General features: G+C 51.3%; 1 protein-coding gene across 8 annotated transcripts in view; it reads left to right on the top strand.

Moving 5' to 3' along the window:
* Positions 1-15,509, top strand: part of CBFA2T2 (CBFA2/RUNX1 partner transcriptional co-repressor 2) — a 522,617-nt gene that overhangs the window by 234,287 nt on the left and 272,821 nt on the right. For all 8 annotated transcript variants that reach the window (XM_085618982.1, XM_085618980.1, XM_085618983.1 and 5 more), the window contains one exon: positions 9,053-9,228. In XM_085618982.1, coding sequence (XP_085475108.1) covers positions 9,053-9,228 — 176 coding nt within the window. The remainder of the gene's footprint in view (positions 1-9,052; positions 9,229-15,509) is intronic.

Raw genomic sequence — 15,509 nt, 5'->3', positions numbered from 1 at the left:
CTCGGCTCCGCGCCCCTCTCGATCCCGGTCCAGGAGGAGGTCCAAGGATCGGTCGCGGAGCCGCACTCGACATAGTCGCTCGTCTGGCTCGAAGTCTTCGGGTAAGTTGAAGCGCTCCAAGAAGTCCAAGAGGCGACACCGCTCTTCGGACTCCCCTCGCCGGTCGCGCGACTCGGCCGAGGGTCAGGGTGGTTCCACCCCCGCGGCTCCGCCGGAGCCGCAGGCGCCGCGCACGTCCCCATACCCGCCGGTCCCTGGGACTGACGCGACGCCGGCGGAGGTCAGTGCCTTCCTCTCGGCCATGAGGCGCCTGGCCCCGCCGTCGACTACTGCTGGCGCGCCTTCGGGACCCGCGGACTCGACTGGGCGACCTTGCGCGCCGGCGGCTCCGACCCCGGCGCCGTTGGAGGCTCCGGCCCCGACGCCGCAGGTCCCCAAGGGGCCCGAGCCTGGGGCCCCGTCGACGCCGGTCGACCTCGTCACGCCACCTCCGCCGGCGTCGACTCCGGTGCCACCTCCGACGCAGACTCCGGTCGACGTCGATCCCCGGTTCAGCCCCTGTCCGGTCCCGACGCCGATGCGGCGCCGCCCGACGCCGCATCTGACGCCTCTAGAGACACATCATGTCTATCGACCGGCTCCGATCCTTCCTCCTGTTTACCAGGAATCGGAAGACTGGGGCGACTGGGAGGGGTCCGAGGACCATTTGGCCCTTCAGGGCCCACTTGCACAGGACTGGGCAGATGAACTGGGGGAGGCCAGTGGTTTTGATACCTCACCGGACACTGGATTCATCTCTCCTCCGACTGTGGCTTCGGAGGAGGGTGCAGCTTTTTCTGTGGTGCTGCGCAAGGCGGCTGCGGCCCTTGGGCTTGAGCTGCCTGCCGTGGCTGTGAGGACTAACATCCTCACTGAGGTGCTTCACTCTGCCGCATGCTCCACTGAGCCTCTGCTGCAGTTCAATGAGGCCCTCATAGACGTTCTACAGGGCACCTGGTCCAAGCCCTCCACAGTCCCTCCTGTGGATAGGAACGTTGCCAGTCACCACCGCCCTGCTCCGGGCGACCCCAGTTTTCTGTCCCAACACCCCACCCCCGAGAGTCTGGTTATCCAGGCCTCTACCTCCCAATCCTCCTTCCCGTCCGCTCCATAGGACCGGGATTCCAAGAGACTGGAACAGTTCGGTAAAAAGCTGTTCTCCTCCCTTAGTTTGGGGCTGCGGTCTTTGAACACCGCCTGTCTCTTGGACCGTTATTCCCACTCTCTGTGGGATACGGTGGAGGACGTGCTGCCCCTGTGCCCGGAGGTGGCCCGGGCACGGCTTTCCTCGGCTCTGGCCGATGGGAGGGATGCAGCGCGCCATGCCATCCGATGTGGACTCGACACTACGGACTCGCTGGGTAGGGCGATTTCTACCACGGTGGCCCTTCGACGTCACGCCTGGCTACGGTCCACGTCCTTTTCAGGGGATGTCCAGAGCACTCTCATGGACATGCCTTTTGATGGCACTCGCCTTTTTGGTGAGAAAGCGGACAGTGCGCTGGCTCGCTTCAAGGACTCCCGGGCTACGGCCAAGTCCTTGGGCCTCTCGGCCCCGCGGCCACAAACTTCCACTTTTCGCTCCTTTCGTGGCCAAGGAAGGGGCACCTCCTCACATCCGCCTAGCCACCGGCCGCCGAACCAACCTGCACGCGGACGTGGTTTCCGCCGAGGCGGTACTGGAGGACAACGCGGTCAGTCCACATCCACCCTGGGCAGTATCCGCCTCAAAGCCATCCTAGCTCGAGCTTTCATGCCCATTCCTCGCCAGTGGGGGGCCGGGTTCGCCATCACCTGCTCCACTGGCGTACCATCACTTCGGACAGGTGGGTGCTGCAAATCGTCCGAGACGACCCCTCCAGCCATGCCACCACAGCACCACCGTATCTCGGAGGATCATTTGAATCTTCTGCGAGAGGAAGTTTCGGCCCTCTTGGCCAAAGAGGCCGTCGAGCGCGTTCCGATCCCAGAAGTAGGTCGTGGTTGTTATTCCCACTACTTTCTGGTTCCCAAGAAGGGCAAAGGGGGCCTACGCCCTATCTTGGACCTCTGGAACGTCAATGCCTTCCTCCGGAAGGAACGGTTCAAAATGTTGACTTTGGCTCAGGTTCTAGCTGCCCTAGACCCTGGAGACTGGATGGTAGCGTTGGACTTGCAGGACGCATATTTCCACATCACCGGCGTTACCTGCGGTTCACGGTGGGTCAGGAGCACTTTCAGTTCACCGTGCTCCCCTTCGGCCTTACCAGTGCCCCTCGGGTGTTCACGAAAGTGATGGCGGTGGTCGCAGCTCATCTGCGCAGATCAGGGGTTCCAGTCTTCCCCTATCTCGACGTCTGGTTGTTGTAGGTGGGCTCGCCCCAGGCAGTCGTCTCCCACCTCCAGACTACGGCAGATCTCCTGCATTTGCTGGGGTTTTCCATCAACGTGCCTAAGTCACACCTGAGCCCCTCTCAGAAGCTCCTCTTCATCGGAGCGGTTCTCGATTCGGCGCAGTTCCGGGTTCATCCGCCGGAACAGCGGGTCCGGGATATACAGGCCCTGATTCCCATCTTTCGGCCTCTATCCTGGGTTTCGGTCAGGCTAGTGTTGCGGCTTCTGGGGCTGATTTATTATTTATTTATTTATGGCGATTTTTAGAGCGCGCAATTACCCGAGGGTGTCTCGGTGCTATTGTCACAGAACTCTCTGTAGGGGAAGGGGGGATTAGGCTTGGAACAGCCATGTTTTCAATTTCTTTCTGAAATTGAGCAAAGTCGGTGCACATTTGATATGAAGAGGGAGAGTGTTCCACAGTCTAGCTGTGCCAACGGTGAAGCGTTTGTCTCCCCAGTTAGCCTTTCTTGTACGGGGGACTGTTAGCAAATGGGCTGAGGATGAACGCAGTGTTCTTCGCTGTTCTGGCCGGTGAAAGGCTTGTTTTAGGAATAGAGGGCCATAGTTGTGGATCGCCTTGTAGGCTATGCACAAGGCTTTAAATTTGATGCGGCTTCTCACCGGCAGCCAGTGTAGCTGTTGGATGTAAGGGGAGACAGATGCAAATTTGGGAATGGGTAGCAGGATCCTGGCTGCTGCATTCTGTACAGTCTGTAGTTTGTTGAGGACCTTATGTTGTGCATTTAGAAGCAAGGCATTACAATAGTCTGTTTTAGAAAAGACTAGCGTGCTGACTAAAGTTTTGCCTGCCGAAGATGGTAAGTACGGAATGAGTTTTTTGATCTTTTTTAAGGTGTAAAAGGAGGATGAAACCACTGAATTTGCATGCTGCTGGAAGGACAATTTGTTGTCAAAGACAACCCCCAGATTTCGTACCTTAACTACTGGTTCTGGTGGTTGTCCCATTCGTTGGGGCCACCATTGTGGAGACCAGATTGGTTGTAGTCTCCCGAATGTCATCACTTCTGTTTTATCAGAATTCAGCTTAAGGCAGTTTGATGACATCCAGGAGCTTATTGCTTTCATGCCAGATTGGAAGTTAGAAGCTACTGATGGCCTCCTGCATCCTACTAGTGCATCACGCCAGGCGGCGCATGCGGGCTCTGCAGTGGGACCTGAAGTTTCAGTGGGCCCAGCATCACGGCAACCTGTCCGACCATGTCTTGATCTCGGAGGGCACTGCACAGCAGTTGCAGTGGTGGCTCACGGACGGCGATTGGGTCACGGGCAAGAGCCTACCCCTACCGGAGCATGTCGTAGTGACGGATGCGTCCCTCCTGGGATGGGGTGGCCATATGGGAGAGGCGGAGATCAGAGGCCTCTGGTCTCCGGCGGAGTCTCGCCTCCACATCAACTTGTTGGAGCTGAGAGCGATCCGACTTGCACTGAAAGCCTTCCTTCCCTCTGTCCGGGGAAGTGTCGTGCAGGTGTTCACGGACAACACCACCGCCATGTGGTATTGCAACAAACAGGGCGGGGTGGGTTCGTGGACCCTTTGTCAGGAGGCTCTGCGCCTCTGGACATGGCTGGAACACCAGGGCATCACCCTGGTGGTTCAACATCTGGCGGGCTCTCTGAACGCCAGAGCAGACGAACTCAGCCGCCGGTGCATGATGGATCACGAATGGCGTCTGAACTCCGAGGTGGCGCAAGGTCTCTTTCAGCAGTGGGGAGAGCCTTGGTTAGATCTATTCGCCACCGACGAGAACGCGCAATGTCAGCAGTTCTGCGCGTTGGAATTTCCAAGGCGGCACTCGCTCGGCGACGCTTTTCGTCGCGAGTGGAGTTGCGGTCTGTTGTACGCCTTTCCGCCTATACCACTTCTGCCCAGAGTGCTGAAGAAGATCAGGCGCGACCGGGCCCAAGTCATCTTGGTGGCTCCGGATTGGGCACGAAGGTACTGGTATCCCGAGCTACTCAGTATGTTGACCGATCCTCCGATACGTCTGCCCCTTCGGGCGGATCTTCTGTCGCAGCAGCAGGGGACGGTCCTCCACCCGAACCTGTCCAGCCTCCACCTCCATGCGTGGAGATTGAGCGGCGGCAGTTGATGCCATTTGCCTTGCCTCCTGAAGTCTGTGATATCATTCTGGCAGCCAGGCGTCCCTCCACAAAGACGGTATACGCCTGCCAGTGGAACAAATTTGTGGCATGGTGCACAGCAAAGGCTGTGGATCCCCTTTCCGCCCCTCTTTCTGAGGTTCTCCTCTTTCTTCTTTCTTTGGCCCAGCAGGGCTCTGCCCTGGGCACCTTGAAAGGTTATCTTGCTGCCATCTCTGCCTTCTTACGGCTTCCTGATCAGCCCTCTCTTTTCAAGTCCCCTGTAGTGTCACGCTTTCTTAAAGGCATTACTCACACGTTCCCTCCTGTCCCTTTCGTAATGCCTCAGTGGGACTTGAATCTTGTCCTAACATTTCTGATGTGCGCTCCCTTTGAGCCTCTTCACAATTGTCCTCTTCGTCTGCTGATGCTTAAGACTGCTTTCCTGGTAGCCATCACCTCGGCTAGACGGGTGAGTGAGCTCCAGGCTCTATCGTCCAAGCCTCCTTTTCTATCTGTTCATCCGGACAAGGTTGTCCTTCGGCCTCGTCCTTCCTTTCTACCAAAAGTGGTGACCCCCTTTCATCTTGGGCAATCTGTCACCTTGCCCACCTTCTTTCCGCCTCTGCATCCTTCCAAAGAGGAAGAGCGGCTCCACCGTCTGGACCCAAAACGTGCGCTCTCCTTTTATTTGGACCGCACAAAACAGTTCCGAGTGGACGACCAGCTTTTCGTTGGCTACGTGGGTGCAAAGAAGGGAAAAGCTGTGCACAAACGGACCATCTCCCGGTGGGTCGTTTTGTGTATAAAAATCTGTTATTCCTTGGCAAAGAAGGACCCTCCTGTTGGGCTGCGAGCCCATTCTACTCGGGCCACGGCGGCTACTACTGCTTTGGGACGGGGAGTCCCTTTGCAGGACATCTGTCAGGCGGCTACGTGGGCTTCGCTGCACACGTTTGCCAGGCACTATTGTCTAGACAGCCAAGTCCGGAGGGATAGCATCTTTGGCCGTTCTGTCCTCCAGGACTTTCTGGTGTGATCTTGGTTCGCAGACCCACCACCGGGGTTGGTATTGCTTGGGTATCTATTCTAAGGTGAGGAATCTAACTAACGTGTTTCTTTCAGATGAACAAGTTACTTACCTGCGGTAACGATGTATCTGTAAGAAACATTAGTTAGTTAGATTCCTCACCGACCCACCCATCCTCCCCGTTCTGCGAACTGACATCTAGGGTTAAGGCTATCCTTTTCAGGGCCCTAGATATTTTGGCACCAGTGTCGGTCTCTTGCATGGCTCTGCGTTCCTGGCGCGGAAAGCTATGTACAAGAACGGACGTCAGCGCGCGAGGGCGGCGTCTAAGTACTCCGACGACGTCATTCCGGCGCACAACACCAACGACGGACACGGAGCCGCAGACGACGCCTAGCGACGCGCAAGGGGTATTGCTACAAAACCTTCCGGATCCAGTCTGACGCCTGGGGATATTCTAAGGTGAGGAATCTAACAAACTAATGTTTCTTACAGATACATCGTTACCGAAGGTAAGTAACTTGTTCCTCTCTCCCAGCAAGAGTGTTTATGCAGCTCATAGGGATGATGGCCTCTTGCATCTTTATAGTGCCCCATGCAAGACTCCAAATGCGTCCACTCCAAGAGTGCTTAGCGCGCCAGTGGAACCAGGCCCAGGGACAACTGACAGATCTGGTGTTGGTAGACGGTCGCACCCATCGCTCTCTGCAGTGGTGGAACACCACAAACCTTTCCAGAGGTCGACCGTTCCTGGGCCCGGTCCCACAAATAATCCTAACAGATGCATCACTCTCCGGCTGGGGAGCTCATCTGTTACATCTCACAGCACAAGGCACATGGACGCCGCAACAGAAGTTACTCCACATCAACCATCTGGAGTTACTGGCGATCTTCCTCGCCCTAAAATCCTTCCAGACGCAGATTTCAGGCAAGGCAGTCCTCATTCGCACAGACAACATGACTGCCATGTACTACATTCAAAAACAGGGGGGCACACACTCTCCACAGCTCTCTCAATTAGCACAGAGCATATGGAGATGGGCAATTCCACAAAAGATTTTTCTCCTAGCCCAACACGTCCCAGGAGTCCAAAACACCGTGGCAGATCTGCTCAGCAGGCAGACACAGCAGATCCACGAGTGGGAACTTCACCCACAAGTTCTTCACCCGTTCTTTCAGAAGTGGGGGCATCCACACATAGACCTATTCACCACCCACGAAAACAAAAAATGCCCAAGCTTCGCCGCCAGATATCCACACCCATTGTCCAAAGGCAATGCGATATGAATGAACTGGTCAAACAAATTTGCATACGCTTTTCCACCTCTCCCACTAATTCCATTAGTGGTGCGGAAGCTACAACAGCATTCCCTAACGCTGATCCTAGTAGCTCCAACATGGGCCAGACAACCGTGGTACACCACACTGCTGGAACTCTCAGTAGTACCACACCAAAAGCTACACCTCTCACCATGCCTCCTAACCCAGAACCATGGAGAGATCAGGCACCCGGACCCAGCTCAGCTCAACCTTGCGATCTGGCTCCTGAGGTCCTAGAATTCGGATACCTTAACCTTCCCCCCCGATTGCATGAATATTATCAGGGAAGCAAGACGCCCTACTACTAGAGCGTGCTATGCGGCAAAGTGGAAAAGATTTGTTGTTTACTGCCACAACAACACAATCAATCCTTTAAATGTGTCCATACAGCACATTATATGTTATTTACTCCATTTACAAAGGTGTAACCTAGCATATACTTCCATTCGGTTACACCTCGCTGCAATTGCTGCTTATTTACAGAACAGGCAGCACCTCTCACTTTTCAAAGTGCCTGCCATCAAAGCCTTTATGGAAGGCCTCAAAAGAGTAATTCCACCCAGAGTACCACCCTCACCTGTCTGGAACTTGAATATAGTCCTCACACGGTTAATGGGACCCCCTTTCGAACCATTACATAAATGTGAGCTGCAATTTCTCACATGGAAAACAGCTTTTCTAGTGGCCATCACTTCCCTCAGAAGGGTTAGTGAAATACAAGCACTCACTATACAGGAACCTTTTCTCCAAATGCACCAGAACAAGGTTGTACTCCGTACCAACCCCAAATTTCTACCCAAAGTCATTTCTCCATTCCATCTAAACCAGTCGGTAGAAGTACCAGTCTTTTTCTCGCAACCCCAAACTGTTGCGGAAAGGGCTTTACACACACTGGATGTTAAAAGGGCTTTACTTTACTACATCCAAAGGACACAACCTTTCAGGAAAACCAAACAGCTATTTGTCTCCTTCTCCCCACCACACAAAGGCAACCCTATTTCTAAATCAGGGATAGCTCGGTGGATTGTAAAATGCATACAGATTTGCTACCACAAGGCAAAACGAACGCTATCTGTTCCCCTAAAGCCCACTCTACAAGGAAGATAGGGGCTTCTATGGCTTTCCTAGGGAACATACCACTAGATGACATCTGCAAAGCAGCGACATGGTCAACACCTCACACCTTCACAAAACATTACTGTGCAGATGTGCAAAACAAGCTAGTGTGTGCCAAGCTGTACTAAAAACACTGTTTCAAACAACTGCAACGGATGCCGGTGGTCGCCGCTAGGGTTGGGTACTGCTATATAATCTATGTACAGTGTATAATCTGCAGCTCATATGCCTCGAACGGAATATGCTACTTACCGGTATGCATCTGTTCTTGGCATGTAGAGCTGCAGATATATACACGCCCACCCGCCACCCCGGCTACCTGTATCCGTTCCAGTCTTATCTTATTTAGATACAATACACATGGGTTTCTTTACTGTTACTACTATGCTCCATCTTTCCCTGCTGGCGAAAAACAATCTGAGGATGGAGCCGAAGCCCATGCGCAATACGAACCAAAGGAGGAGTCACCGAACTCGTGACTTCCAAAGACTTTCCAAGAGGAAAAACAAACTGCAAACATCCGGGCCCAACACCAGATGGCGAGCTATGCACAGTGTATAGATCTGCAGCTCTACATGCCAAGAACAGATGCATACTGGTAAGTAGCATATTCCTTTTCTATAAATCATCCGTTTGGATGGCATTCATTTTTTGTGTGGGTGTGCTATTTTGAGTCACTTTCCATCCAAAACCACCACCTGCAGATTTGTTGCTGTATTGGAAAACCACCAAATGCTGGTGTGAACTAAGGAAGCACTGAAATCACATTTTGCTGTATCTGTGATGTAGCTGTGCCTCGCTGACTCACCTATTAGTTTGGTTAAAGATACCTTTGTGTATGTTACGCTCTTTTCCTTCCAGACCTTCTCTTAATTCAGAATATGAGGAGCTGCTATCCAGTATTCTCTTCTCTTTTTGCCATCTGAGCATATGCTGAACTCTTCCGCTGCCTGATTTTAATTAACTGTTGAATGTTGCACATCATTTCTTTGTGCAATCTCATCTCTCTATTTGCTGTCATTTTACTGCATTCTTTGTCTAGTGATTTTCCTGTCTGATGCTTTCTTGCAGGCCAACTTGCCATTATTACAGAGAGAGCTCATTCACTGTGCGCGTGCAGCTAAGCAGACTCCCGCTCAGTACCTGGCCCAGCACGAGCACCTGCTGCTGAACACAACATCCCCCACCGACTCCTCAGAGTTGCTCATGGAGGTGAATGGCTATGGAAAGCGGTGCAGCCCTGATAGGTAGGGAGAGTATTCATTTATTTTTTTACTTCAGAAAAGTACCAATGTAGCCCAGCATAATCCGACCAGTCAACTCAATGATACATCAAGGACATTGAAAATCCCTCCCGTCCCAGCATGCCTAGAGAGTCTTTTTCTCTGAGTGAGAGTGAAGCAAAGCACCGCCTGACCGGTAGGATGGTCTTCACTCATGGTCTCATCTGGAGACTGGAGTTTGGGGAAGTCCTACATGTAGACAGATGCTTAACAGGTATAATGGTGTTCGAGGCATATGAGCTGCAGATCACACACTTAGGATAGTAGATCGCCATCTGGTGTTGGGCTCGGATGCTTGCAGGTTGTTGTTGTCTTCGGAAGAAGTCTTTGGTCACGAGATAGGTGACCCTTCCCTTGGACTACAGTGCGCATGGGCATCCACTCCATCCTCAGATTGTTTTTTTCCGCCATTGGGTTCGGATGTAACTTTTCCACTCCGGTTGAAAATCTCAAATACAAGCTTTTCGAAGCGAAAAAACTTCTAACAACTACATCGAAGCACTTTCACTCGCCATCGAATTCATCGGCTCGATTCCGGACGTTGACGCGGGCTGCTGGTCCTATCCACGCCGTGAGGCCTACGGCTCATGGAAAGGACGCCGTTTAAAAAATGCCCCCAGTGTGGAGCTAAATTTCCGCACCGTGACCATCACAAACTCTGCAACCTGTGCCTATCACCGGAACACGACAAAGCCAGCTGTCCAGCCTGCACAGCGTTTCGATCCAAAAAGACCATTCGGGATCGAAGAGCTCGACGCCATATCATGGCACACAAACCAGCCCCGGAACCAGAAAACCTCTTTGATGAGGGTCCCGATGTCCCGGAAGAAGATTCCGAGGAACTTCAAATCATCTCAGAAGCAGACGACTCAGATGACCCCATTACTCCTGGGCAACGTGTGAGTGCCACTGCCCCTGCCCCAACCCCTCCAAAACCAAAGGCATTGGTCAAGACTTCGCCAGTTGGCCTCAGTCGAGACCGAAAACACCCTTCAGAAGCCCCGCCTCCGGACTCTGCTCCGAAGAAACATAAGCCTTCCGGTGGCTCGGGTCCGAGCAAGCCGCATGTAATGGTACCCCCGGCACCTTCGGCACCGAAGACAAAAGACCCCTCGGCACCGAAATCGGATCCGACACCCTCGGCACCGAAATCGGATCCGACACCCTCGGCACCGAAAACATAGAGGCCCATAGATAAACCGGCACCGAAACTTTCCAAGCCGAAAGACTTAACTTCGGCACCGAAACCTTCATCGGCACCGAAACCTTCATCGGCACCGAAACCACCGGCTAAGGACTATAATACACCTCCTAAAGCCAAAGACTCGACCGATCAACCAAAACCTCGATCGGAACCGAAAAAATCGGCGCCAAAATCTGTTCCTGAAGAACAAGAACTTTTCCATCCAGATCCAACACAAAAAAGGATCTATATTAATCCAAAGACTGGACATGTCACTGCAGTGCCATATAAGAAACGGAAACTGGACACAACACCTGCCCCAGTTCCTATAAAAAAGGACTCTGCAACATCACCTATTCCTCCTTCCTCTCCCATACAACCTTCTACCCCATCCCCTCTGCCTACACCACCCTTACCTCTACCATCTCATCACATACCTGGTGATCCTAATGATCCGTTCACGGATCCAGATACCGCACCATTGGATGATTGGGCATACCATCTACCAGATATACCTGACCCTACACCATATCCCTCCAAACCATCACCTCCAGATGACCACCTGGGGTTTGGACAACTAGTAAACAGGGCAGCACTTTACCATGGCGTCACCATGCACTCCGATGCACCCGAGGAAGATTTCCTCTTAGACACGTTTGAACAGTCTCAGAAAACAGTACAAATTCTACCTATGATTAAAGGTGTCACAAAACACGCCACAGAGGTATTTAAAGACCCCGTCCGTGCCAGGCTGCCCCAGAAGATCCTTGTTACATCAAAGGACAGCTCCCTCTAGATTCTTTGGTCGTTTCCAACGCAAGGAAACGCGCCAACTCCCAAACCACGGGAGATGCACCACCCCGACAAAGAATCTAAACTATTAGAAGCCTCGGGCCAACGAGTAGCAGCACAAGCTGCTAATCATTGGCGTATTGCCAACACCCAAGCCCTACTAGCATGCTATGATAGGGCTCACTACGATCAGTTGGAGAATCTGCTACAACACCTGCCAGACCAATACAAGACCCAGGCAAATGACCTTATACAAGAGGGAAAACTCATCTCAAATGCGTCAATTAAATGCGCACTTGACGCCGCAGACATCTCCTCAAGAGCAATAAACACAAGTGTACTCCTCAGACGCCATGCCTGGCTACGCATTTCAGGCTTTAAGGCAGAAGTACAGAGTACCATACTCAGCCAACCATTTAACCAAGAACAGCTATTTGGGCCAGCAGTAGACACTGCACTCGAAAAAATGAAAAAAGACACCGAGACTGCTAAGTCCGTGGGACAATTGCAGTCTCCACAAACACGCGTCTCCTTTCGGCGCTCCTTCTACAGAGGAGCCTCCAAGAATATGGGAGCAGACGCCTCCTCTACCTTCAAAACCTCTCAACAAACATCCCCAAGCAGAGGATATTTTAGAGGAGGATATAGAGGAAACAACACCAAGGGACGAGGTCAAGGCAATACCAACACTCGTACCTCCCCTGCCACAAAACAGTGACTTTCCTCCACTCCCCCCAGACCATTCCACTCCAGTCGGGGGAAGACTCAAACAGTTCCTACCTGTCTGGAACTCCATCACAACAGACAAGTGGGTAAGACAAATTATCCAGTATGGTTACTGCCTGGAACTCACCACTACTCCCTCCCCCCCACACGTACCTCCCAAGCAGCGTCCCATGTCACCAGACCATCTTGCGCTCCTCAAACAAGAGGTTCTCTCATTGCTTCAAAAACACGCAATAGAACGAGTTCCCTTACAACATCAGGGTACAGGGGTATACTCACTGTACTTCCTAATCCCCAAAAAGGACGGGACTCTAAGACCAATACTTGACCACAGACCCCTAAATCTGTATACAAACTCAGATCATTTCCATATGATCACTCTTCAACAAGTGCTCCCACTACTACAACAAGGGGATTTCCTTACCACACTAGATCTCAAGGACGCTTATTTTCACATTCCCTTACATCCTGCTCACAGGAAGTACCTAAGGTTTGTGGTGGACGGACAACACTATCAGTTTACAGTCCTTCCATTCGGGGTGACAACTGCGCCCAGAGTATTCACCAAGTGTCTAGCAGTTGTAGCAGCGCATCTCAGAAGACAACAAATTAATGTCTTCCCGTATCTAGACGACTTGCTCATTCAACAAATGCGTTCTACACACTCCCCAAACTATTCAACTCTTACACAGCTTGGGATTCACAATAAACTATCCCAAATCTCATCTCCAACCCTCCCACATACATCAATATCTGGGAGCCACCATAAATACCTCCAAAGCCCTAGCATATCCCAGCCCAGCCAAGATAGCCAATATACAAGCTCTGATCGCAAAATTTCAAACGCAACACACTCTTAAAGCAAGAGTCTTCATGCAACTCATAGGCATGATGGCGTCATGCATCTTCATTGTGCCTTATGCAAGACTACAAATGCTTCCCTTGCAAGAGTGTCTAGCACGTCAGTGGAATCGGGCTCACGGACAACTAACAGATCTGGTGTTGGTGGACAGCCGCTCACATCGCTCTCTAAAATGGTGGAACACAATAAACCTGTCCAAAGGGCGGCTGTTCCTCGAGCCTCTTCCACAAATAGTGCTAACAACGGACGCATCACTCACGGGATGAGGAGCCCATCTCCTAGGACACACCGCTCAGGGCAAATGGACCACTCAACAGAAAGTGCTCCATATCAATTACCTGGAACTACTGGCAATATTCCTAGCACTAAAATCATTCCAAATACATCTCCAGAACAAAACTGTCCTCATCCGTGCGGACAACATGACAGCCATGTATTATAGATAAAAACAAGGAGGCACACATTCTCTCCAGCTGTCCCAGCTCGCACAGAACATTTGGAGATGGGCCGTTCCCCAGAACATATACCTACTTGCAGAACACCTTCCAGGGGTTCACAATCAGATTGCCGACCTGTTAAGTCGTCCAACTCAACAGATCCACGAATGGGAATTACATCCACAAGTCCTACTCCGCTTTTTCCAACAATGGGGCCAACCAGACATAGATCTATTCGCCACACACGAAAACGCAAAATGCCCAACCTTCGCCACCAGGTTTCCCCACCCACAGTCGAAGGGCAATGCGATATGGATGAACTGGTCAGGCAGATTTGCATACGCTTTTCTGCCTCTCCCACTCATTCCATTCGTGGTACGCAAGCTCTGGCAACAGTCTCTCAAACTGATCCTAGTAGCTCCCACATGGGCACGCCAGCCCTGGTTCACAACACTGCTGGAACTCTCTCTAGTTCCACACCAAAAACTGTGCCTCTCCCCGTCCTTATTAACCCAGAACCATGGAGAAATCAGACACCCAGATCCAGGACAACTGAATCTAGCGATCTGGCTCCTGAAGTCCTAGAGTTCGGTTACCTCAACCTACCACCAGACTGCATGAATATTATAAAAGAGGCCAGACGACCTACCACTAGAGCCTGCTACGCTGCAAAATGGAAAAGATTTGCCATTTACTGCACTAACAATGATATACGCCCACTGGATGCATCCATCCAGAACATAATTTGCTACTTACTACACTTGCAAAGATGTAATTTATCGTACTCATCCATACGTCTCCACCTAGCAGCATTAGCAGCCTACTTACAAAATCGACAACACTTGTCACTATTTAAAGTACCTGCGATTAAAGCCTTCATGGAAGGCCTTAAGAGAATTATTCCGCCCAGATTACCACCCTCTCCAGTGTGGAATCTAAACATTGTTCTTACAAGGCTCATGGGACCCCCGTTTGAACCTATGCATAAATGCGAACTGCAGTTCCTCACATGGAAAGTGGCTTTCCTTATTGCTATCACATCCCTTAGAAGAGTAAGTGAAATTCAGGCTTTAACCATACAAGAACCATTCCTACAATTACACCGCAACAAAGTGGTTCTTAGAACAAATCCGAAATTCCTGCCAAAAGTCATATCTCCGTTCCATCTTAACCAATCAGTTGAGCTACCAGTGTTCTTCCCAAACTCGGTAGCTGAAAGAGCTCTTCATACCTTAGACGTTAAAAGAGCCCTGCTTTACTACATTGACAGAACCAAATGATTCAGCAAAACCAAACAATTGTTTGTTGCTTTCTCTCCACCACATAAAGGCAACCCCATTTCCAAATCCGGGATAGCCAGGTGGATAGTTAAATGTATCCAAATATGCTACCACAAGGCTAAACGCACACTATCAGTTTCCCCTAGAGCACATTCCACACGCAAAATAGGGGCTTCCATGGCATTCTTAGGAAACATTCCCTTAGAAGATATTTGTAAGGCAGCCACATGGTCTACAACACACACCTTCACTAAACACTACTGTGTTGACGTGCAAGCAAAACAACAAGCTTCTGTAGGTCAGGCTGTCCTTAAAACCTTATTCCAAACTGCTGCAACCGATACAGGTGACCGCCGCTAGGGGAGACACTGCTATATAGTCTATCCTAAGTGTGTGATCTGCAGCTCATATGCCTCGAACGGAATATGCTACTTACCAGTATGCATCTGTTCTTGGTATGTAGAGCTGCAGAGCCACACACGCCCACCCACCTCCCCGGGACCTGTATCTGTTCCAGCATCGTCTTACTTAGACATTACACATGGACATCTCTCTCTTTTTACAAACTCCATCATTTCCCATCATGGCGAAAAACAGTCTGAGGATGGAGTGGATGCCCATGCGCACTGTAGTCCAAGGGAGGGGTCACCTATCTCGTGACCAAAGACTTCTTCCGAAGACAACAACAACCTGCAAGCATCCGAGCCCAACACCAGATGGTGATCTACTATCCTAAGTGTGTGGCTCTGCAGCTCTACATGCCAAGAACAGATGCATACTGGTAAGTAGCATATTCCTTTCGCCCACGAGCTTACATTAAGATAAGTTGTGGTGGAACCCAGCACACCACAACAAGTAGGATGAGTCTGGTTGAGAATGGAGCATTAGCATACCATAACCCAATGAATAGGATGGTCACAACGCATTGCGAACAAAGTAAAAGGGCACATTCTGAGAGGCAGGGC

The sequence above is a fragment of the Triturus cristatus genome, chromosome 7, assembly GCF_964204655.1.
Source record: "Triturus cristatus chromosome 7, aTriCri1.1, whole genome shotgun sequence".
Classification (NCBI taxonomy): domain Eukaryota; kingdom Metazoa; phylum Chordata; class Amphibia; order Caudata; family Salamandridae; genus Triturus; species Triturus cristatus.
This window is presented reverse-complemented; position numbering and strand designations above follow the sequence as displayed.